Source organism: Oreochromis niloticus, linkage group LG12 (genome assembly GCF_001858045.2).
Source record: "Oreochromis niloticus isolate F11D_XX linkage group LG12, O_niloticus_UMD_NMBU, whole genome shotgun sequence".
Classification (NCBI taxonomy): domain Eukaryota; kingdom Metazoa; phylum Chordata; class Actinopteri; order Cichliformes; family Cichlidae; genus Oreochromis; species Oreochromis niloticus.
Window position 1 is genome coordinate 25,866,663 of NC_031977.2, and position 22,967 is coordinate 25,889,629.

Sequence of the window (22,967 nt, forward strand, 5' to 3'; positions counted from 1 at the left end):
AAAGTCAAACTGGGGTTTCACTGCTCAGAGAGACTACAACAAGCGCGAGCGCTACATCTCAGACTCTACACGCCTCAGTTAGCACGTCAATGTTGAAGTTCATGACAGTACAATTAGAAAAGGACTGAACAAGCATAGTCTTGGTTGGAAGGGCTGCCAGGAGCAAAAGACCTGCAACGGACAAATAAAGGCTATCTCATCTCATCTCATCTCATCTCATCTCAGGAAGGATCATGGCACAGCTTAGATGTGCAAAGCTGCATCTGAACAAATGACAAGATCGCTGAAGGAAAGTCAATTAGATGGATGATACCAAAGTAGAGATGCTTGGCTATAATCCACAGTGCTGTGTTTGCAGAAAAGTAAACACAGCATATCAGCACAAACATCTCGTACTAACTGTGAAGCACGGTGATGGAGGTGTGATGATTTAGGCTTGGTTTGCAGCCACAGGACCTGGACACCTTGCACTCATTGAGTCAGTCATGAACTCCTCCTAATATCAAAAGTACTCTAAAGTTAAACTGAAGCTTGGCTGAAAATGGGTCATATGACAGAAGAATAAAGGTTTTGTAAAGGTGCGGTGAAGTCCAGAAATGCTGTGGGAGCTAAGAAAGCTGTTCATAAACGAACGCTCTATGACCTGAAACTATGTTGTAAAGAAGAGTGGGCCAAATTCCTCAACAACAGTGAGTCCTATGAATATCTTTCTTTTGCACATGACTGTACATAACTGCTGTCAGTCAGTTTAAAACAGAAGAAAAAAAATGTGTTTTTTATTTTTCAGAGTTTATGTGCTCCTTTGAGGTGATTCGAGTTGACAAATAACTGAAAGCTGAAGTTATTAGATTTCAGTGGATTTATTAGTACACATGACAGGAATATATGACTCTCAGAAGTGGGAGCATAAATTAGAAATACTCAAACTCAATAACTCAGTGAATCAACATCTGGAATATTTAATATTAGATTTAATACATTCCATGTCTGGTGTGCATTATGACACAAAAATACAATCTAAAAATAGACTATAAAATTATAAAAGTAGATTATAAAGAATTGTACACTTCAAATTAATACACATATTTAATACATGTTTGCAGTTTGCAGACTCGAGAGGGTCGTGGGGTGGAGTGGAAATAAGTCATCAAAAACTTTATTGTCCTCACTTTAAATTCTCCGTTTATGTCATGATGGAAAAATAATTTTGCTAGCCTCATGTGACCTCAATAAAAGGCCGACAATTGATTGCTGTGTAAAAATACTCATAAACTTTAAAAATAAAGAAAATCTTTAACTAGTATAAACAGCTCTTTTTAGAACTTTATTAGGATTTAAATCATCAAAACATAGTGGGTGACATGTTTTCCATGTTGGTGTGCATGTTCTGTGCGTGCATGTGCACAGGCGTGTGCGTGCCTGAGCTCATAATTTGACAGCAGCCTTTATCAGTGAGAGCCAGCTGGCAGTAGCACACACTCTGAGAGCAACTGTAAAAAACAGAGTCATCTGCTGAAGACGCGACGCACTGAAGGTAAAAGACTCTCCTCAGACCTTGTTTAGACTTTTCAGGTCTGCTGTAACATCATCAGTTTAATTTATTCCTCTTAAAGTTTAAGTTGATATTTGATATAATTACTGTGTTCTGTTTTCATTTACTGTACCGTGTACTGTACTTAGTATAAATGTGTGAAAACAGCAATCGGGTTGTGCAGCTTGTCATCAGCAGGGAGGTGTTTCCTGTCAATGTCAATGCAGTTGACTAAAATTATCCACAATTAATCATTTATCCTGTAAAACGTACAATATTTGTTATTTATGAGTACACATGATGACCTCATTATTACCATATTCTAAACGTATGTGGTCATTTTGTAATGTTCATGTGTTAAATTTGTTTAAATAAATTATGACCTAGTTTTAGATCATGAATACATCACATGCAGTTTTACATATTTAATTTTATAAAGTCTGCATGAAATTTACTGCTAATGTCATATTAATCAGGACAAACTGCTCAAACAATGTATGATCAAATACAAAGCAGATACTGTGACCAGTAAAATTAAAACACATGCACACATGAATGCATTTTTAGCTACAACAACACAAACTGCAGCCTCACAGCAAACCAGAGATCATCATTTCTCTTCAACAAGTAAAACTGCAGGACTTTCTGTCTTCTGATAATTTCCGTTGAGATGGATCTATGAGTTTGCAGTGGAGGCTTGTTTGTGACACACACAAAAAATGACAGCCAGAGGTAACTCTAGTTTTTGAGTCATTATCTCAAAATGTTGAGTTCCTTCTGAGTAAGTCAAAAGATCAAGTTATTAAGACGCAATTTCAAGATATTTAAACCAAAACCTTGAGCACTCATCCACACCTCATGTCTTTTACCTTGTGTCCTTTCCTGATTTTCTCTTCACCGATTGGCTCCTGTTTTCTTTTGTCCCTTAATTGAACTCAGTTTGCACACATTATACAAGGACTGCACTCCTCCATGGGGCAGCAGCTCAGAGTTTTTTCGGTTCATGTGCGTCTCCTTGTGCAGTTAAATAACCTTTGGACTGAAGTAAAATAAACCTTAAGTACTGATTGCTGGCTCTGTTTTTGCTGATAATCCTTTTCTTTGAACCTTCAAATTGCATATATGTTATATAGAAAAAACCCATAAGCTCATGTATGTCTGATTTTTTTCCTTTGGCACTGGTGTGGGCATCAGATCTAAAGATTCATCATCAGTCCAGCCCTTTAGATCTGAACAGCTCTTATGCATGCTTTACTGCCTTCAGTTAGAAGAGTTTATCTTTTTGCACAATGTGGATTTTTGACTTTTTTTCTATGTCACCGCATGATGAGTTTTGCATAAACACACTAATGATCTTCATGGTTTCAATAATATACAGCGAAGAGATTGTTTCACACGACACATACAAAGGGGAGTTTTACAGTTCAACTCACTCTAATTAACCCTTGATTCCTCCTCTCTCCTCTGCAGTGATTAGGAACCATGAAGATGTTTCTGCTCATGTGTCTTCTCCTCTTGTTTGGAGGTCAAAGGTCCTCCGCCTGTCCCCATCTCTGCTCCTGTCACGGCAGCCAGGTGGACTGCAGCAGCAGATCTCTCACAGCTTCTTCGCTGCCTTCCAGTTTCTCTGCTGGGACCTCCGAGCTCCGTCTCCACAATAACCTGCTGACCACCCTCCCTAACGGGCTCCTGGACGATCTGACCTCCCTCCGCTCCGTCTCTCTTCACGGTAACCCCTGGGCATGTGACTGCGGCATCCTCTACCTGCGAGCCTGGCTGCTGCGCCAACCTGCTGGCAGCAGATCACACGTGGGGGTCAACTGCAGCTCCCCACCCAAACTGAGAGGTCGGCTGGTGGCGTATTTAACTGAGCAGGAGGTGCTGGACTCCTGCCACTACTGGTACTGTGACCTGGCTTTGGCCTCGCAAGTGTGTCTGCTTGTATTTGTGGTCGTGCAGGCGGCTCTGCTCGTGGCTCTCATCTTCTTCCTCAAGAGGTTCGAGAAGGTGTCTAAAGAAGCAAAGAGAATCACAGAGGAGAGCTTTACCCCCGCGGATGGTCAGAGGGAGAACGAGTACCTGCCTTTAAAGCCGTGATGTGCGAAGGGCTGATTAGCATTTGAACACCAGGGATAAAACCTCTGTCACTGTGATTTAAAGTTCAGGTGACAAGTTGAAGGAGTAACCTGAAAATAAATATATTCAGATATGTAGAAACATAAATATATTAAACACACCAAGTTTCAGCTTCATTTCAGGAGAGCACTTGTGAGGAAGATTTTAGATCTGAAAGGCTTGAATATAGTTTTTCCCTTTAATTTGTCACATGTCCAGTTGCAGACCACAGTAGACCACTGTAAAATAAACTAAATAAAAACAAAGATTATTTTATCTGAGAGTAAATAAACTAACGTGTTAATAATATCATTGTGTTTTCTCTTTGCACGTATCTGATCAAATGATGTATGAAACCTGATTTATCTACAAAATGTTATTTAAAAATCATATTTCATGATTTTTAAATAAAATAATAATCCATGTGTTCTTATTATCTGGATTTAAGCATAATTGAAGACCAAATGAAGGGCAGATATGTTGTTTGTATCTGTTTAGGGCAATTTCGTGTTGTTTATTCTTTTGAGTGTTATTTTAGGATAAATCTCATGATGTCTTTTGCCATTTTACGTTCATACATTGTGTAATTTGTAAGAAAACAAAGCAAAACAAATTATTCTGATTGATGTTTTGTCATATTTGTGTAACTTTTAAGCACAAAACAAATGGTTTGATTAAAAATTTTTCTAATTGTTTCAAAACATTATACACTTTTTTCACAACTACTATTGTATTACAAATTTCATTGCTTCCTTAGCATCCTTATTTATCGTACCAACCCTCTCCATGTCCTCTGTCTTTACATACATGAACCTCCTCTGAGGTTTTCTGTTTTTCCTCATGCCTGCCAGCTCCATCTTCAGCATCCTTTGTCCAGTATATCCACTATCCCCCCTCTAAATATGTCCAAACCATCTCAGCCTTATCTCTCTAACCCTTGCCTCAAAACCTCTCGACCTGAGCTGTTCCATCTCCTGTGTTTTTCCCAGTGTCACAGTCTCCAAACCACAGATCATAGCAGGTCTCACTACCATCTCTTAAACCCTCCCTTTCACTCTTGTTGCTATCCTTCTGTGACAAATCACCCCTGAAACTAGTCTCCACCCTGTGATCTCAACACTGTCCTCATATACGTCCTATTTCTCTCTTGGCACCCATGTTTCCTCTAGAGCCACAAAAATACAGCTTTAAAAATTTTAAAAAGTGCCATCAGAAGAAATTCAAATGTGTCACATCACAATTTGGATGATTTTTGCATTCATGCATCAAATAAACATCAATTTACATTTGATTATTGCAACCAAAACATGTGCGACCTTAATCACTAGGACCAAATCATTATCATCAACATAAGCCTAAAACACCCGTTTTTGTCTTCTGATAGTGGCTGACCCCATAAGAGAAAAAAAAAAGACCCATATACTTTCTTTAAATGTAAGTATTTTGAGTTGATTAAATAAAAATTCACTAATTTTATTGTAAAAAGAAAAAAAAATACTATAGGTCATACTGTTTGGGTTATAAACAATATTTTCCCTTCAGTTAGGATCACTAAACAACGGGACGTCGAACTTTTTCTATAGCGGAACGTTTCTACGGAGTCGAATTTTTAGCGACGGACCGGTTTGGTTGATGAACACTCAAATGTTTACACGTGAGGTTAGTGCAGGGCTCCAGTTTTTGGATCCAGGTGTTTAAAGTCAAATGCAGCTGTTCAGATAAGAAGGTTTGTCTTTGGAGGTGTTCATAAACTTTTAATCGGTTCTGTTAATAACAATTTTAGGCTAACGATAAAGTTAGCTTGTTAGCTGTCGATGTTTAGCAGACAGTGTTTCAGACTTTTTTGGTCTTTCTCATTATAACCGGTGGCTTTGGGTTCATAGCTTTTTATTTACTGACCTACAGACTTAAGTTTAAAATGGGAAAACTAAGGAAAAAACACAACTGGAAGGGGCGACAGCAAAGTGACCCTCAGCCATCTGCAGATGAAGAGAAGACAGAAGTTGTTGTGGAGCTCAAAGGTAGGTGGGAAACATGAAGAGGAGAAAACATCTTTGACACTTCCCATGTCGTGCATTCTGTGACCCTGACTCTTCTGTTTGTATGAATCAGATGGGTCCATACTGAAAGGTTTAGATGAGAGCAACGCCTTGGTCCTCCCATCCAGCAAATCCAAGAAGAATAAATCCTCGCTGCCACCGATCTCCAAGAAGAAGCCCCTCACCAAGAAGCAGAAGAAGGAGCTGCAGAAGGTCCTGGAGCGCAAGGAGAAGAAAGCTCAGGTAAGGAATCTTCATACATTTAGTTCTCTGTGAGGCTTTTCTATTTCATGTCGACATTAATAATCAGACTGGTTACTATAGTGACAGTGATCCAGTGACAGTGATTTGGTTTATAAAATGATGAAAGTGAAGTCAAAGTCAATCCTGAAGATGTGAAAATGTTTGATTTTCCTCAGTAAAGGGGAGCAGATATGTGTTATGTGCCGATAAGTACTCTGACTCTAGATACAGAAGCTGAGTACTGAACACAATATGATGTGGTTCTTATTATTTTACTGTACCTTAGATTTTTCTCATTAATATTTTATTTAACGTCATTTACATTTCTTTTCTGGTTTTTTTGTGGTTTAATAATTTTGTTTTTCAGTTGTTCTTTTTTAACTTTAATTTGTGATGTAGTGATATTTTATATTACTCCCTGCTCTTTGAGAGCTGAATGTTAACAGTCAAGCTCACATGCCGTTTACATGCTGCTCTTTCTTCTGTCCAGAGAGCAGAGATCCTGGCCAAACTGGCTGAGGTGCAGCTTCCAGAATCCGAACTGAAGCTGCTGTACACCACTTCCAAACTGGGAACAGGAGAAAAGCTCTACCAGGCTAAACGGTAAGAGCACAACACAACGTGTTAATCAAGATGGAGAACATGTGTGATTGTTTCTCGGTGGAGTAAAAGCATCTCTTCTTCTTCTTCTTCTTCTTCTTTTTTATTCAGGTCAGCAGATGAAGTAAAGGATGAAGACTCTGGCCCAAAGATCAGCAGCGTCAGCGGAGCAAACAGGAAGAGAAAATGGGAGGATGATGATGATGATGATGAAGAACAGAAGGCAGAGGAGAGCAGTGATGTGGACACATCATCTGATGAGGATGAAGATGAGCAGGAGGATGAAGTTAATAACACCACAGATATGAGTGAATGTAAGGAAACCAGCTCTGTCTGTCAGGAGACCAAACGTGAAGTGAAGGTGGAGCAAGATGGAGAGAAAGAGAAGAAGATTTCAGATCAGGAGAAAGTTCAGAAGAAGCCATCTGAACCAGCTATTTTCATTCCTGTTGATAGATCACCAGAAGTACAGGTGAGCACCTGACCGTAAAAGCATCCTGCAAACTAGAACTTAGAAAGGTGTTTTTGTGCATTTTCTTCAATTCTGCATTATGATGTTGCTGCAGGAGGCTCGTCTAAAGCTGCCCGTTCTGGCAGAGGAGCAGGTCATCATGGAGGCCGTGAGAGAAAATCCCAGTATCGTCATCTGTGGAGAGACGGGGAGTGGAAAGACCACTCAGGTGCCTCAGTTTCTGTATGAAGCCGGCTATGCCAGGTAGTTTGTCTGCTTTATGGTGTTGCCTTTGTAAATGTTTCATTGGAGGAAAAAAGCGTGTGTAGTTCGCGTCATCCTTCTCACTCTTGATTCCTGCAGTGACGGGAGGATGATCGGCATCACAGAGCCGAGGAGAGTAGCAGCAGTGAGCATGTCCCACAGAGTGGCCAAAGAGATGAACCTGCCCACACAGTAAATTAACCATTTTGTGTTCACAGTAATTAAAAAAAAAAAACCCAAAAAACCATGCAGTTTAAAAATATAAGTTTGTGTTGTTAATTATGTGTTTGTGTGTCTGTGATCAGGGTCGTGTCGTACCAGATTCGATACGAAGGGAACGTGACGAGCGACACAAAGATAAAGTTCATGACAGATGGTGTTCTGCTGAAGGAGATTCAGAAGGTATCATCTGCTTTCTACTGGGTCATCTAATAAATAATATGACAACAGGATGGAGGTGGAGGATCAGCCAGGGGGATGACCCCGCCTTTTTCATTTTTCACAAACGATTTCATCAGTTTGGACCAATTAAGTCAGTTCTAATGAGGAAAGTTCCATGTTATTTGTATTAACCAGTAGTAACAAATAGTTTTTGAATTGTTTTCTGAATTAAAGGTCAAAAAATATTTGCAGTTAATTCTAAAGTTACTTATTGCATCTTTGAAGAACCAGTAAAGGGATAAAAGAACATGGAGTTAGTGTTACTTTAATTTTCTGCAGTTTTGTCACAGACTATTTTGTGTTGCAGGATTTTCTGCTCCAGAAATACAGCGCAATCATCATCGACGAAGCACACGAAAGGAGCGTCTACACCGACATCCTCATCGGATTATTGTCTCGTATCGTCCCCCTCAGGAACAAGGTGGGAATATCTTAATGTTCCTGATTTACAGAAAAAAAACAGAGAAGTTGTTACAGAAACAACCCTTTCTTTGTCTGCAGAAAGGCATGCCCATGAAGCTCCTGATCATGTCCGCTACTCTGCGGGTTGAAGACTTCACAGAAAACCAGCGGCTGTTTCGGACGCCTCCGCCCGTCATCAAGGTGGATGCTCGTCAGTTCCCCGTGACTATCCACTTCAACAAACGCACCCCGCTGGAGGATTACACTGGAGAGGCTTTTCACAAGACCTGTAAAATCCACCGGATGCTGCCTCCAGGTAGGTTTTAGTGTTTATGTTTATTTACTACAAAAAGTGGTGAACAAAGAGGGGATTTTGATGAAAGTATAACTGAGTACATGATGAAAATATAATATATGGGTGATGGGGCGCCTCTTTAAGGGGCTGACCACGCGACTCGCGTAAGGCCATCTCAAAGCCCTGGGTTCGAATCTACACAAGGTGGCATCTATATTTTCCTGTAAAAATGAATTGTGGTGCGTCTCATTCGGGTAAACTGCAGTTAGAGTTCAGTCTTTCCACAGATACAGTCCCCACTTCTTTTATAACATGTTTTGCATTTCAGGTGGTATCCTGGTGTTTCTGACTGGTCAGGCTGAAGTTCACAGTCTCTGCAGAAGACTGAGGAAAGCTTTCCCCTTCAGGAAGGGTAACACAGCCACAGGTGAGCAGTCGGCCTCCTCACACTCTGACGTTTATCTGAGCTGGGACTGTGGTTCTGTGTATTTACTTGAGTTTTGTATCCAGCTGAAGATGAGGAAGCCGAAACCTCAGAGGCAATGAGGAAGTTCAAAAAGGCCAAACAGAAGAAGACTGTTGTAAGTCAACTTTCTAAAAAATATATTCTGTCCACCTCAGTCCTCAACAGATATTGAAAAGAAGTGTTTTAACTGTTGTCTCCAGTCTCTACCCCGAATCGACTTGGATAACTACTCCGCCCTGCCAGTGGATGAAGGTGATGAGGACAGAGAGGCGGGGATCGGAGACGAGGAGGATGGAGACTCCGATCTTGACCTTGGAGATGATCCTGCTGATGCAGGTAAGCCACTCTGAATAACTCTCTACAGTCCAGGTGGATGCGTTTCAGATGAGCAACATTACAAATTCTGCCCTGTTTCCTCTCCGTAGAGGAGAAGGCGGACGGGTCCATCCCGCTCTACGTCCTCCCACTCTACTCTCTGCTGGCCCCAGAGCAGCAGGCTAAGGTGAGATTAATATCTTATCACAGAACAAACTGATACAAAAAAATTCATACATGACAAGAGAAGTGCCAGTGCTTGTGCAATAAAGTAAAATAAACATTTTGGTTTTGCTTCTGGTCTGTCAGACTCACCATAAAACAATACTTTGAATCTTTACTTCTCAAGCAGAAACTGATTTTAAAATTTAAACTCTAAACTTCCTGATTTAAAGTGCATGCCACTATAATTTCTAATAGAAGCCACTTAATAGCTTCTGCTTTTAGCAAATTGCCATTACAGTTCTGTTTATCCCTACACTAAGGGTTACTTTATTGTCTCAAATTGATAAACTGCTACAGAAAACTGCTTTTTGATAAAACTAATGACAGTATGAACCTGGAATCTTGTAGAATTCTTATTAATTTATCTTATTTTCCCACAAATCTGAGGTGGACATGTTGAGGGCATTTGGTGAGCCTGTTATCCATACCTGAGGCACAGTAAATAAAGCCATGCTTTACCTTCACAAACCAGGGTTTGAGCTGGCTCTCCTGCCAGGCTGTGACATAAAACTAGATTTGAAAGCTGTGCACACATCATCCATGCTGTGGCGGTGAAGGGCAGTTTTATTGTAAACACTAATTATTATTTTATTATTAATGCAAAGTGTGTAAAGTGCATTCTGCTCATTTGGTTTATGTGCAAGATGAAGGGTTTAGGAAATCTAAAAGCTCCAGTTTACTGACTTTTCTAAACAAAATGTAGCTTTATACACCCTTTGAGTTTTTTTTCAGACTTTTTTCAGTAGCTGAGGAGTCTCATGATGCTTTTATGATGACATCATGTATGTGCGTTCGTGTTGGCTGCAGGTGTTCAGGCCTCCTCCTCCTGGCACCCGTCTTTGCATCATCGCCACCAACGTGGCAGAGACGTCTTTGACCATTCCCGGGATCAAGTACGTGGTGGACTGCGGTCGAGTTAAGAAGCGTTTCTACGACAAAGTGACCGGAGTGTCGTCCTTTAAAGTCACATGGACCTCACAGGCTTCAGCCAATCAGAGGGCTGGCAGAGCGGGACGAACCGAGCCAGGACACTGCTACCGGTCAGTGCTGTTAAACTACGTAACCCTAAACCCTAAAAAGAGGTTGTTTTGTTTTTTGAGGGGTTTTTTTTACACGACAAGGATTTTCACTGCTGTTTCTCCTCGTTTCTGTAGGTTGTACTCCTCTGCAGTGTTTGGAGACTTCACTTTGTTCTCAGAGGCGGAGATCACTCGCAGGCCTGTGGAGGACCTGGTTTTACAGATGAAAGATCTCAACATAGAAAAAGTCAGTAAAATCTGAAGTGCTGTCTTAAAGGGGAACAAAATTGTGATCACAGGGTTTTAACCAGAGTCATATTTTGTGTTTTCTGCAGGTGGTCAATTTTCCTTTTCCCACACCACCCTCTACTGAGGCTCTAGTTGCAGCAGAGCAGTTATTAGTGTCGCTGGGAGCTCTGGAAGAGCCTCCCTGTACTGGAAGGTAACTTTTTGCTGTTCAATTTAATTGTAATTGATGAGGCCCCCTTTTTTTCTTAGAACACAAAACATATTTATTAAAAGGGTGGTTTTCACTTCAAAGATGGAGACATGGAAAAAATTAAAATGAAATCTATACTGGGCAGAATCCAGGAGGTATTGATATTGTTGTTTACGTACTTTCATGCATTTTAGCTCCTAGCTGATGACTAGCCTTCACCGTCTAGAGCAGCTGTAGTGAGTCATAATGTTGTTTAAATGGACACTTGAGCATTATCAGGATTTTTGCTTTAATAAAAGTATAAAATTCAGTTTAATTCAATAATAATTTAATTTTTTTATTTAAACCAAATCACAACAACCGTCGCCTCAAGAAAAGACCGTGCAATAACAGAGAGAAAACCCCAACAATCACACGACCGCCTTATAGCAAGCACTTGGAAACAGTGGGAAGGAAAAACTCTCTTTTAACAGGAAGAAACTTGAGGTCTGATTTTTATCAGCTCGGTGAACTGAAAACACAAATATTTTTACTTGTAAGTCTTTCTTGAACACACTGAGTAAACACTCACTACAGTTTAGAAAAAGGGAAAAGGTATCATTTTTAAAACAGTCTTGTGCAAAGTTGTAAACTGTTTATTTCTTATAAGGTTGAAAGACATGCAGCGAGCGAAGCTGAGCTGTCCCATCACCCCTCTGGGCAGAGCGATGGCGTCGTTCCCCGTGGCGCCGCGTTACGCTAAAATGTTAGCGCTCGGGAAGCAGCAGGATTGTCTGCCATACGTCATCGCTGTGGTAGCAGCCATGACAGTTCGGGAAATTTTTGAAGACCTCGACAGGTGAGAAAAATGTAAAAATTGATGCTTTGGAAGAGCAGGTCACCACATATAGATGAGATTAACTTTAAATGTTGGATGAAATCTTGAAATACCCTTCAAGCTCAGTCTGTTTTCGAGCCGTATATATGATTTTTTTATTTATTTTTAATAGTTATAATTTTTTTTTTTCCTCAGACCTGCTCGTAGTGAAGATGAGAGCTCCAAGCTCAACCAACGTCGAGCTCGGCTGACCCAAATGAGGAGGTTGTGGGCTGGGCAAGGAGCCTCGCTCCTGCTGGGAGACCTCATGATTATGCTGGGTGAGCTTACTCTTTGTTCAAGTTGCACTAGTGGTCAGTATTGTACAACAGTGTTTTAGGAAGTCTGTTAGATTGCATGCTTACCTTTTAAAGAGTGTGTTGTATGGCTCCAAAACCATACATTTCTTCCAGGTTTCAGCAACAAGCCGAATTTTGAGGTGAAACTGAAACAGCAGGAGGCTCTTCATTAGAATAATTTTTACAGAGACAGATTTAACTGGGGTCCATGAAATCTTAATTTTTAAATTTTGAATATATTACATATGTTAATAACTTGCATACCTGTGTGTCCAGGTGCTGTTGGTGCTTGTGAATTTGCTGGCTGTACTCCCAGGTTTTGTGAGAACAGTGGGCTGAGGTATAAAGCTATGGTGGAGATCAGAAAGCTCAGAGGACAACTTACCAATGCAGGTACATGGACACAGCGAACTCAGATAATCAACATGTCTGCTTCTGAAACACAGCTGCAAGTTATTTATCTTCCCTCCTCCCAGTGAACGCTGTGTGTCCAGAGGTGGGAGTCTTTGTGGATCCCAAGATGACTCCACCGACGGAGCACCAGGTGGTTTGCTTGCGGCAGATTGTTCTGGCTGGTCTCGGAGACCATCTTGCGAGGCGTGCCCAGGGAGAGGATTTGGTGGACCCAAAATGGAAGAATGCATACAAGGTAAGTCCCTTTGAGGTCTGTAATTGAATATTAGAAGTATATACTGTATTATGGGTCTCTTCACATCCTCATCTTTATCCGTTTTCACACATAGACACCTCTTATGGATGAGCCGGTGTTCATTCATCCAAATTCTGCGTTGTTCAAAACGCTGCCAGAGTTTGTGGTCTACCAGGAGATCATGGAGACCAGCAAGATGTACATGAGAGGTAAATGAGACTGAAAGGGAATAAAATCACATGTGTCCTCTTAATTCGAACTGACTGCCAGGATGTGTCTGATTCCTACATGTGTGTCACAACTTTTTATAGTTGAATATATAAAAGGGACTACCTTGTGATTAAAAGGTTGTTACTGCATGAATCTGCAGGTCCATCTTTTATAGTCTGTGGCACAGTCCTGATTGTATGGCTGCTTACATGCTTGTTTTTAATCATTTTTACCTATTTTCTAAATATCTTTAATCCCTAATTAAAGGATAATAAAGTGGCGCTGGGTTACTGAAACAAGATTTGCAGACTGATGCCTTTCCTTTATTCCTGTCAGGTGTTTCAGCTGTAGAAGCAGAGTGGGTCCCACAGTTTCTCCCGCAGTACTGTCACTTCGGCTCTCCGCTGGAGTCGCCGTCCCCGTGGTTCTGTTCTTCTACCGGTACCATCAGATGCCACCGTTCAAGCACCTTCTGTGAGTTCTCCACAGCAGAGCACTAGAGCTGAAACCTCTTTCTGTCTACAGTTGCTTAACTGCTGTGTTTCTCCTGTAGTCCGTGTGGGTTGGCAGTTGCCTGCAGTGGAGATGGAGTATCCAGAGGGCCTGGAGCGCTACAGGCTGTTTGCCAAGTTTCTCCTGGAGGGACAGGTACTGCTTTTTGTTTATCTTGAACAACCCTTCCTGTAGTTCATCCATCCATCCATCCATTTTCTTCCGCTTACCCGGGGCTGGGTCGCGGGGGCAGCAGCCTAAGCAGAGAAGCCCAGACCGCCTTTTCCCCGGCCACCTCCTCCAGCTTGTCCGGCGGAACACCAAGGCATTCCCAGGCTAGCTGAGAGATATAATCTCTCCTGGTCCTCCTCCCGGTGGGACATGCCCGGAACATCTCACCCAATAAGCATTCTTGTCAGATGCCTGAACCACCTCAACTGGCTTCTTTTGATGTGGAGGAATTGCAGCTTTACTCGGAACCCCTCACAGATGGCTGAACTCCTCAGCATATCTCTAAGAGGGAGGCCAGCCACCCCTCTAAGAAAGCTAATTTCTGCCGCTTGTATCCACAATGTCGTTCTTTCAGTCACTACCTAAAGTTTGCGATCATAGGTGAGGATAGGGACGTAAATCCATTTGGTTTCCATAGTTATCCTTGTGACAAAAACAGCAATAAATAAATAAAAACACGGGAAACCTAGCACGAACTGCACAATGAACAAACCTGACAGGAACATTTATCTCACTCACTGTAATGTGTACTTTCTATGGTTAACAGGTTTGTCCTGCACTAAAGAAACACAGCAGTCACCTGCTCTCAAACCCCTCCATCATGCTGAAAACATGGGCAAAGTAAGTTGGTGCTCTCACACACACACTTTTATTCCCTTTTTACTGCATTTCCTAATTCATTTACTCCATAAACAAGCACATCTCAAGGAGTTTTTTTCTTTTACTGTCATGTCTTTGCCGTTTTTAGGTTGCAGCCCAGGACAGAGGCTTTCCTGGGACCACTGGTGTCAAAGAAAGTTGACTGCAGAGAGGCACTCCACTCTGTCTGGAAGACTGAAGAGAAATGTAAGCATTAATGTTCTTACTTTGCTTCTGATTTGGTTAGTTGTTTTGTCATCTAATTGTACAATGTTTTTTTCTCCTCCTCCAGTTCTGCTTACTGCATACTGCCAGTGGTTACCTGAATCTGTGCACCAGGAAGTAGCTAAAAGTTGGCCTCCTCTATAAAAGCCTGCGTCTAAACAACCGAGACAATGCAACAGACTCTTGACCGGAGACATCACATGGAGCTACATTTTGGCAGAGCCTAAATCTTTTGACTGTGGTGTCTGTTTTTTATGGTTAATCAAAGGGTGTTTACAATATCACAACACTGCCTTAGTATTAGTTTTATATTTTATTTACTGTACCACTTGTAAAGTAGATATACAGGCACAGTTGAAATGTCTTTTAACTTGTCATCAGTGTGCTGCTGTTGTTTATATATGTCTGATTTGGTCTTCATAAGACTTATAAACACTGTGACTGTGAGAAAAGCTTGTATTTGATTTCATGCTTATTAATACGTGTGCTTGAAGGTTAAAGGTCAACTGAACCACTTTTGCACTGTATGGCATTTTATTTGTCATGAGGATTATTACCAGCTTATGAGGAAAATAAGACTTGATGTCAACTTGGTCTACTCTAACTCTAGGATGGAGTCAGAGTCATTAAACTGTTAAAGCAAGTGGATGTTTACTGGGTGGGAGTGGTTGAGAATGAAAGCTCTGAATAAGCTGTGTTAAATAACTTGAAAAAGAGCACTACCAGGGGCTGATCTAGAAGGGTGGCATGGGGTGGCATGTGCCACCCTAAAATGTTCCCTTGCCACCCTAAGTGCCATCCTAGTCTTGTATATGACAGTGTTGTTTATTAAAATAAGACAGCATTAACACTTTGAGCCTAGCTACAGTTAACCCTGAATATAAATTCTAAAACTGAATATATTGCATGGTGTTACCCTCCTCCCACCCACCATTAACAAATGGTTCAGCCCAAAGTGCAGACCGGCTTTTTTTCTTGTTGTCAGTAGGAAGCGATGCCTAGAATTGTGCCAGAGCACATTTTAAATCAACACCACGGGCATTTCAGATTTTACACACAAAAAACAGTGTGAAACTTAAGTTAGACTTGTGTTTGTAAATGAACCGCCCCATGGTGTGTTGCTTTCTGGATTTTACACTTATCGAGCTACATATTTATTAATTATACAGGCTATAAAGTACATAGAATCAAAATTCACGTTTTATGAAACGGAAATGTTCAACTATGTGGGCTACAGAAAATAATTAAGTTATAGACTATATTTATATGAAATATGTATATACTTAGTGCATTTGAGTCATTTTAACCATATGTAACACCTGCATATGTGGTTTTTTAAAGGCTGTGATTTTGCCATCCCATTTGATTTCCATTTCCGTACCGGAAACCCGATCAGTACCCCGCATGCGCAAATCTTACGTCACTTCCTCTCTTTGCCAACATTGCGACATTCAATATATTTGAATGATACGGTTAGCGCCCAGTTAGCTCCTAGCATTTCTCAACAGCTGTGCCTCCTTTTCGACCACCGGGACATTTAAACAATGGATAATCCGTATACAAACAAATTTATGCTTTTCTCCTCAACAGAGAGCATCCCCCGATTGAACAACAGCGCCGTAAAATAAGAAGAATGGCGCCAAATTACAGAGTTAATAATACAGACTTTGTAATGTCTCACATGAAGATTCATCAGCCAGATGATGTGTTTACTGACAATTGACAGTGATAGTGGACATCATCATCACTATTCCAATCAATCCTCTCCACACAGACAAGCATAAACACACTCGACTATCACTAAATGAAATTTAACACACTTTTGAAATCACGCTAATTCAGTTTACAATAGGGTTCGTTCGCTCGGTCAGCAGGAGGCGGTATCCTCGAACACTGGGGAGTAAACTGCCATTAAACGAACAGAAGAAGAAGAAAACCCCTGCACATGCGCGGTACGGATCGGGGAGTCCTGATCCGTAACTATCTTTTTATTTTTTTGTTTTTGTCTACATTATATTAAATGTTTCATTATCGGAAACATTTTAAGAGACATTTATTATTCTTAACATCTTAACAGATACTCTGACCCAGTGGCGGTCCTAGCCTGTTTGGCGCCCTGGGCGAACACGCCCTCTGGCGCCCCCCCACTTCAATAGTTGCACCCTTTTTATACACACTCTTTATTACTCTGTAATATTCTTGTCAATCTTCTGAATATTTATTTATAATCACCTCTATTAATCCTTGATATTTATAATTGAGTGATCTGTATATATTAGTGCTATTTCTTAAATGTGTAAAATCTGTAACATAATGTATTGTTTGGAGTTTAGTCTGCTACTGTTACTATTTTTACCATTTCTTCTTGGAGCAACTGTAACCCACATCATTTCCTTAGGGATTAATAAAGTATTCTGATTCTGATTGTTTCAGGGTGACCTGCCATTATCCAATGACACATCTGTTTATCTGTATCTTTTGCTCGTTTCTCCTCCTCTTCTTTTCTCTTTTTTCTAAACTGAGCACCTGGTGGCTTTGAACTTTTCTTGTCCATCTTCCATTGGTTTTAATCTTCCACTCCAGTATAAACACCCATCCCCCAACCCGAGGATCACCACAAGATAACCTAATAAACCTACACCTTAGTTCACAGAGTCACTTTGTCTAGGGTTTATTTCTGGGATTTCGCACAACCCAGGATTCAAATCATGAATACATAATGGGCTTGGATTTACAACATGATGAATGACATGTGCTCTATTTGGAAGCAGCCGCCCCCCTCCCCTTTCGACAGGTTGTGTGAGAGACTTCAAATCTTAAAACTGTAAATTATAAATTGTTATTGATCCCTTTACCCCGAGTCCTAAAGTGTATATTTATTTTCTTGCTCTTCTTATATTTATTGTTTGTTTACTTGTTCTGCTGTAACTGGAGCCTCGTCGTCTCGTCTCTCTACATACTGGACTGTATGTAGTGGAGATAACAATAAAGTTTCCTTTGACTTCAGCAGCAAGCAGGCGCACCGAGGGCTCTCGCGCTCACTTTTCGCGTATAGAATTTCGAAAAAACATCGGTGCAAATTATAAGTCTGTATCATAATTTCTGGTGTTTTCGTGTTTGTTGGTTTGTTTTTATTTTGTTTTATTTTGCAAGTTGGTTATTAGATGCTGCTCCAGCCAGCCAGAGAATCCCCCGCCGCCCCGCCCTCTCCTCCCTGTGCCGCAAGCAGCAGGCGCACCTAGCAAACGGAGGGCGCCCTTGCTCCCAGCAAATGGGCGATAGAAAACTGATCGGTGCCTATGCCATTCACAAAATGCGCTGGCATGACGTCGGTGGCAGCATGAGTACAGCAATTTTGTATTTATTTATTTTTTTTGCCGATGCCCGTGATGCCGCCCCCACCACGATGCCGCCCCGGGCAACCGCCCGTGTCGCCCGTATCAAAAACCGCTACTGCTCTGACCCGTAACTATCGTAAAACGCTTCGACCGGAAGTAGACACCTTTCGCGCATGCGGGGTACCGATCGGGTTTCCGGTACGGATCGGGTAGTATGCATTGTCATTAAATTAGAAAACTGAAACAAAATCTGAAACAAACATCATTAAGCGGGCGTTTAGCAGCGAGGAACAGAAACAGTCAACATGGTGAGCACTGTGGTTTTTCTCGCCGGTAACTTTGTATCAAAACAAATCGTAGTTGCTGCAGTTTTAGCTAGCTAGCGGCTAGCAACAGAACTACAGCACAGCATAAAGATCCACTGTCCTGAACAATTCATTTGTTATCTATTTGCTCTGAAGTAACCTGAGTTTGACTGACAAGCCTGATGTTTGTTCCACAGTTTTCCTTCCATGTGTTCGAGCACCAGCTGGCCCGGGGCTTTCAGAACCGTTTCTCCACTCAGTATCGTTGCTATTCGGTGTCCATGCTGGCTGGACCCAACGACCGCTCCGATGTTGAGAAAGGAGGCAAAAGTTAGTCTCATTCAAAGAATGGTCATGTTGGTTTAGACAGGCGGCCAATTCAAGGTTTCTGAACAAAAGATATTGAAGTACAGTATTTTCTCCCATACCACTCGTTCAAATTAAAGTATGTATAGGTGAAGAATTAAATAAAGACCTTAATCTTTGACCTCTGCAAATACAGGATCTGGTGATTCTGTTTTGCTTGATGTCATAGTTTGGTTCCACAGTTGCTTTTTAGAGGGAAAGGTCACTGGAAATCAATACAGAGTTGCTCTGACTGACTTTTATCTTGTGATTAAACATTTTAATCCTGATGGAAGAAAATGAAACTCCCATCCTTCAGAAGTCACTCTGAACATGTTGTTTTAGTTCAGTATGTTAGACAGTGCTCTCCACCATCAATGTTAAAACATCAAAAAGGGAATGTGTTTTGGAAGATTGGTGCATCATCAGTCCAGTACATTTAAGAGACTGGGGGAAATGAGTTTCCTTTGTGGGGTGTTTAAGCTCTCATTTAGAGATAAGGTGGGGAACTTAGTCATTGGGAAGGACCTCAGGGTAGGCCTTCTACTTCTTCACATCAGTTTAGGACGTCCAGCCATCTGACTAGGATTCCTCCTGAAGCACTTGTGAAAACTCAAATGTCTGATGAAGTCAAATTGGACATAGAGTTTGATGAGCGATGGTGTAATGTTTGGCAGGTTTACATGTAGCTAATTTTCTGCATTCACCACTGTATTGTGGGTGTAATATGTGCCAACATCCACATGGTGTAACCAGCTCCCTTGTCCAAACATACATCCGGTACCGCAAACATATCTGAAGTTAACTATTTAACTATTTACTGCTTTGTGGTACTTGTTAGAAAAGACAACTGTAAAAACAATATCCTCAAAATGTCCAAGTTTATGTTGGTATGTATGAGGTGAAAGTTGCATATCGTATTTCAACATATTTTATGAAAACACATATTTTCCTTAAAGTAACTGTTATTTTTCTTTTCTTTTCAGTAATAATGCCACCTTCAGCTCTCGACCAGCTCAGTAAGCGCACGTTTATTCAAAAACTTCTTACTAAATGTCCTGTTTACATCCTGTTTTTAGCATTGCTCTATTTTCCTCTGTTCAGGCAGGCTTAACATTACCTATCCAATGCTGTTCAAGCTGACCAACAAGAACTCAGACAGAATGACACACTGTGGTGTCCTGGAGTTTGTGGCAGACGAGGGAATCTGTTACCTACCTCACTGGGTGAGAAACAGTAATGAGTTTAATGTCACCATCACACAGGCTGAACTGTCTCCTGTCAGCAGTGGAGGAGCACTTACTTATTCTTCTTGTGTGGAAGTGGATAACAATGTTGTAGAAGTATGAGTTTAAAAATCCAAATTTGTTGGTATTTGCAACATGTTGAACTAAATATTCTTTGCTGATTAAAATCTTTGGCGATGCTGTGGTTCACACTATCTTCTCACAGCACAATGATTCAGGGTTGAAATATACCAGCTGGCTGCAGGCCTTCTGTGCGGAGTTTGGATGTTCTTCCTTTATCTGCATAGGTTCTCCCCGAGTACTCCCACCTTGCACTCTTTCCCCCATGACTTGATAGATGGATGGAAATAGAAAAAAATGAAGGCTCGAGTGACATTTGCTGTATTTTGTTCGCTGCAGATGATGCAGAATCTCCTGTTAGAGGAAGGCGGTCTCGTTCAGGTGGAAAGTGTCAACCTCATGGTGGCCACTTACTCAAAGTTCCAGCCTCAGAGCCCCGACTTCCTGGACATTACAAACCCCAAAGCAGTGTAAGGAGTACAGGCTGAAATGTTTATTTGAACTTTAAATTTTTATTTTTTTTGACACTTTATGTTTTAACATAAGTGGTTAACATTCATTACAGACTGGAGAACGCACTGAGAAACTTTGCATGCTTGACAACTGGTGACGTCATAGCCATTAACTACAACGAAAAGGTGAATCAGTTTCTTTAAATCATTGTTGTAATTATATGTGACCAAGGGTTGTTCTTGGAGAGTTTCCTGGAAGATTAAACAGGAGACTTCTGCAGTTTTAAAGTTTGAAAACACATAAAAAATGCCTATAATGAATGTGGTCATGGATGGCTTTGATCAAGTGCTTCTATACTCTGTTACAGCCTACGTGTGACGTGTGATTTTGTGTGTGGTTTGTTTTCGAGGCTAAGGTAATCTGTGTGTTTCAGATATATGAGCTGCGAGTAATGGAGACCAAACCAGATAAAGCAGTATCCATCATCGAGTGTGATATGAATGTAAGATCCCGGACTTCACTACAGTCACAGTGAATTTTTCTGTTGCTTTGCTTGCTCATGTGCTGTTACTTTGTTGTTCAGGTGGATTTTGATGCTCCTTTGGGTTACAAAGAGCCTGAACGACGGCCTAATCACCAGGATGAACCAACAGTAAGGAGCAAACCATCATGGTAACTGTACATTTTCTGCTTTGAACAATGTAATAAAACTGTATTTCTGACAGGAGGAAGAAACAGATCCCAGCAGTTATGCTGACATGGACACAGGCTTCAGAGTGAGTTCAAGTTAATGTGTACTACTACTATAAGTACTTAAAGAACATAATTTAATCTCTAATCTGTGCTTTATTTTCAGGCTTTCACCGGTTCTGGTAATCGTTTGGATGGTAAAACTAAAGGAATTGAACCCAGCCCTGCTCCCATCGCCCCAAGTGACATTAAAAGGTGAAAAGAGTGTCTTACACATTCCCATAAAATTAGCTCAACTGTTAAGACAAGCTATTTTTACAGGGAATGTTACACCTTTATTTAACAGCATATTGTGAAAGGGATTAGGAGAGGAATGACAGTCAGCTCAAACTGCTGCTGTTCAGTATATTAAAGGCCCCAAGCAGGAACCATTATATCTATTAGGCTATGTTAGAGATCTCAGACAGGGCTACCTGTGTTGCAGGTTTGGTCAGGCGTAAGTTGGTGAGCTGAGTTGAGACATAGAATGTGACATCTTGAGGCACATGAGTTTGTCAGGAGATATATTTAAATTGTCTGAGTTCTGAGCATTTTTATGTATATTTTTTTTATGCTTCATAAAAACAGAGAGGAATACCGGATTTATGCTGTAAGGCAACTAGGTACCCTGGTCTTAACCCTGAATGCTAAAGCCTGAACCATACCATAATTGTCAGAAAATTCTTTGTTTACCTTTAAAAAAAAACAAAACAAAAACAAAAACTGGAGTGGTTATTGAACTTTCTGAATGGTCCACATGGCGTTGCACAGCTTTGGTGAGTGTTTGTCTCTACTAAGATGTACTGAACAGCAAAGAAGTATAAAATATACCAATGTAACTATACACTGGTATTGTCCTACATATGTTTTTAAGCTGTGCTCTGGTGACAGCACACAGCTACACCACGCAGACAATGGTTTCCCAAGCTGTTGTGTGTCTAATGTTTCGTCACACAGAGGGATTCCCAACTATGACTTCAAAATTGGCAGGATCACCTTCATTCGAAACTCCAGGCCTCAGCCCAAGAAAATTGTGGATGATGTAAGTAATGCAAACAGTTTTCTTTCCTGGCAATTTTTAAAGTCTTATATTTAGTGTTCATGCCATATTTTTCCATTTTCTTCTAAATCTTCTCAGGATGATGCCATGAACAGATTCATCGCCTTCTCTGGACAAGGGCAGTCACTACGCAAGAAGGGCCGAAAGCCTTGAAGAGATACAAACGGGGAGTCTGACTTATGTGCACAGACCTATCTTATTCTTTTCACCTTCAGCAGGTGTATTAAAGTATTGGTTTTCAGATGCGTTGGGTTTTGCCCCTGTCCCTTTTGAAATGGAGGTTTTGCAGTTGATTATAGCATGTAATTAAAAGTCTGACAGTAATATTTTGCTCAAAAGAATCTGAGCAGCCTAAAATGTCAGCTCTAATTTGGTATTCACAAATTCAGAGTGACTGATTTTCAGGAAATGTCTCTTCAAGAACATGAAAAAATGACAGCAACTATTGTTCTTATATCAGATTGAATGATCTCCGACTCTGCGCAGACCCATCTTTTCCATAATTCTTTTTTTATTTTTACAATCCACTTTAAATATGCTGTTATCCACAATCCCAGTGTTACTATAAAATGGGAGCTTTTGGTTTTGATTATACTGAGAATAATTTTATGTTTGAAGGTTTTTTTTTTCCTGACTTTTAGGAATCTTTTCTTTTGCTTTATTTATATAGAAATAAAATGGTGTTTTGAAATGAATTGCACTCAGACCTATTTTTTGAGGTATTATGCTCTTTCTGTGACATCACTTGAGTCGAGTATTTATATATGAAGAAGATGATTAGTGGATAAACTATTGGAATTGGTGAGTTTACATAAATGGGTAAAATAATGAATGATTGAGCTCTCAATCAGCAATAGTAACTACAAATTCAGATTTGAGAAAACCGACATTTTAATTGTTTCAGAAAAAATATTGTTCCAAATAATTTATACTTTTCGTTCCATTAAAAGCAGAATATCTTTAAATAAACTGTAAATTCACAAT

The 22,967-nt window shown here is 40.6% G+C and overlaps 3 protein-coding genes across 4 annotated transcripts; all 3 read left to right on the forward strand.

The window, feature by feature from the left end:
- The first annotated feature begins 1,102 nt into the window (after positions 1 to 1,102).
- Positions 1,103 to 4,349, forward strand: gp1bb (glycoprotein Ib platelet subunit beta). Its single transcript, XM_013274893.3, has 2 exons — positions 1,103 to 1,534; positions 3,002 to 4,349. The coding sequence occupies exon 2, from the start codon at positions 3,014 to 3,016 to the stop codon at positions 3,626 to 3,628; it is 615 nt and encodes a 204-aa protein (XP_013130347.1). The 5' UTR covers positions 1,103 to 1,534; positions 3,002 to 3,013; the 3' UTR covers positions 3,629 to 4,349.
- An 815-nt stretch (positions 4,350 to 5,164) lies between these two features.
- dhx37 (DEAH (Asp-Glu-Ala-His) box polypeptide 37) lies at positions 5,165 to 14,962 on the forward strand. Of its 2 annotated transcripts, none has more exons than XM_005473515.4 (27): positions 5,165 to 5,372; positions 5,552 to 5,667; positions 5,759 to 5,928; positions 6,419 to 6,531; positions 6,640 to 7,000; positions 7,095 to 7,243; positions 7,343 to 7,435; positions 7,549 to 7,645; positions 7,992 to 8,105; positions 8,186 to 8,402; positions 8,710 to 8,808; positions 8,892 to 8,962; positions 9,048 to 9,183; positions 9,273 to 9,349; positions 10,195 to 10,427; positions 10,542 to 10,653; positions 10,742 to 10,848; positions 11,495 to 11,683; positions 11,858 to 11,982; positions 12,277 to 12,393; positions 12,477 to 12,649; positions 12,744 to 12,858; positions 13,196 to 13,333; positions 13,413 to 13,507; positions 14,130 to 14,203; positions 14,331 to 14,428; positions 14,514 to 14,962. In XM_005473515.4, exons 2-27 carry the CDS (start codon positions 5,565 to 5,567, stop codon positions 14,588 to 14,590), a joined length of 3,453 nt encoding a protein of 1,150 aa, XP_005473572.1. In that variant the 5' UTR covers positions 5,165 to 5,372; positions 5,552 to 5,564; the 3' UTR covers positions 14,591 to 14,962. The 2 variants fall into 2 exon arrangements, with proteins under 2 accessions (XP_005473572.1, XP_005473574.1); XM_005473517.2 differs by having other exon boundaries at positions 5,178 to 5,305.
- A 2,978-nt stretch (positions 14,963 to 17,940) lies between these two features.
- On the forward strand, positions 17,941 to 22,534 carry ufd1l (ubiquitin recognition factor in ER associated degradation 1). Its single transcript, XM_003451038.4, has 12 exons — positions 17,941 to 18,092; positions 18,287 to 18,419; positions 19,421 to 19,453; positions 19,539 to 19,660; positions 20,081 to 20,211; positions 20,307 to 20,379; positions 20,628 to 20,696; positions 20,778 to 20,846; positions 20,920 to 20,970; positions 21,051 to 21,139; positions 21,881 to 21,965; positions 22,062 to 22,534. The coding sequence occupies exons 1-12, from the start codon at positions 18,090 to 18,092 to the stop codon at positions 22,134 to 22,136; spliced, it is 933 nt and encodes a 310-aa protein (XP_003451086.1). The 5' UTR covers positions 17,941 to 18,089; the 3' UTR covers positions 22,137 to 22,534.
- Positions 22,535 to 22,967: the final 433 nt, after the last annotated feature.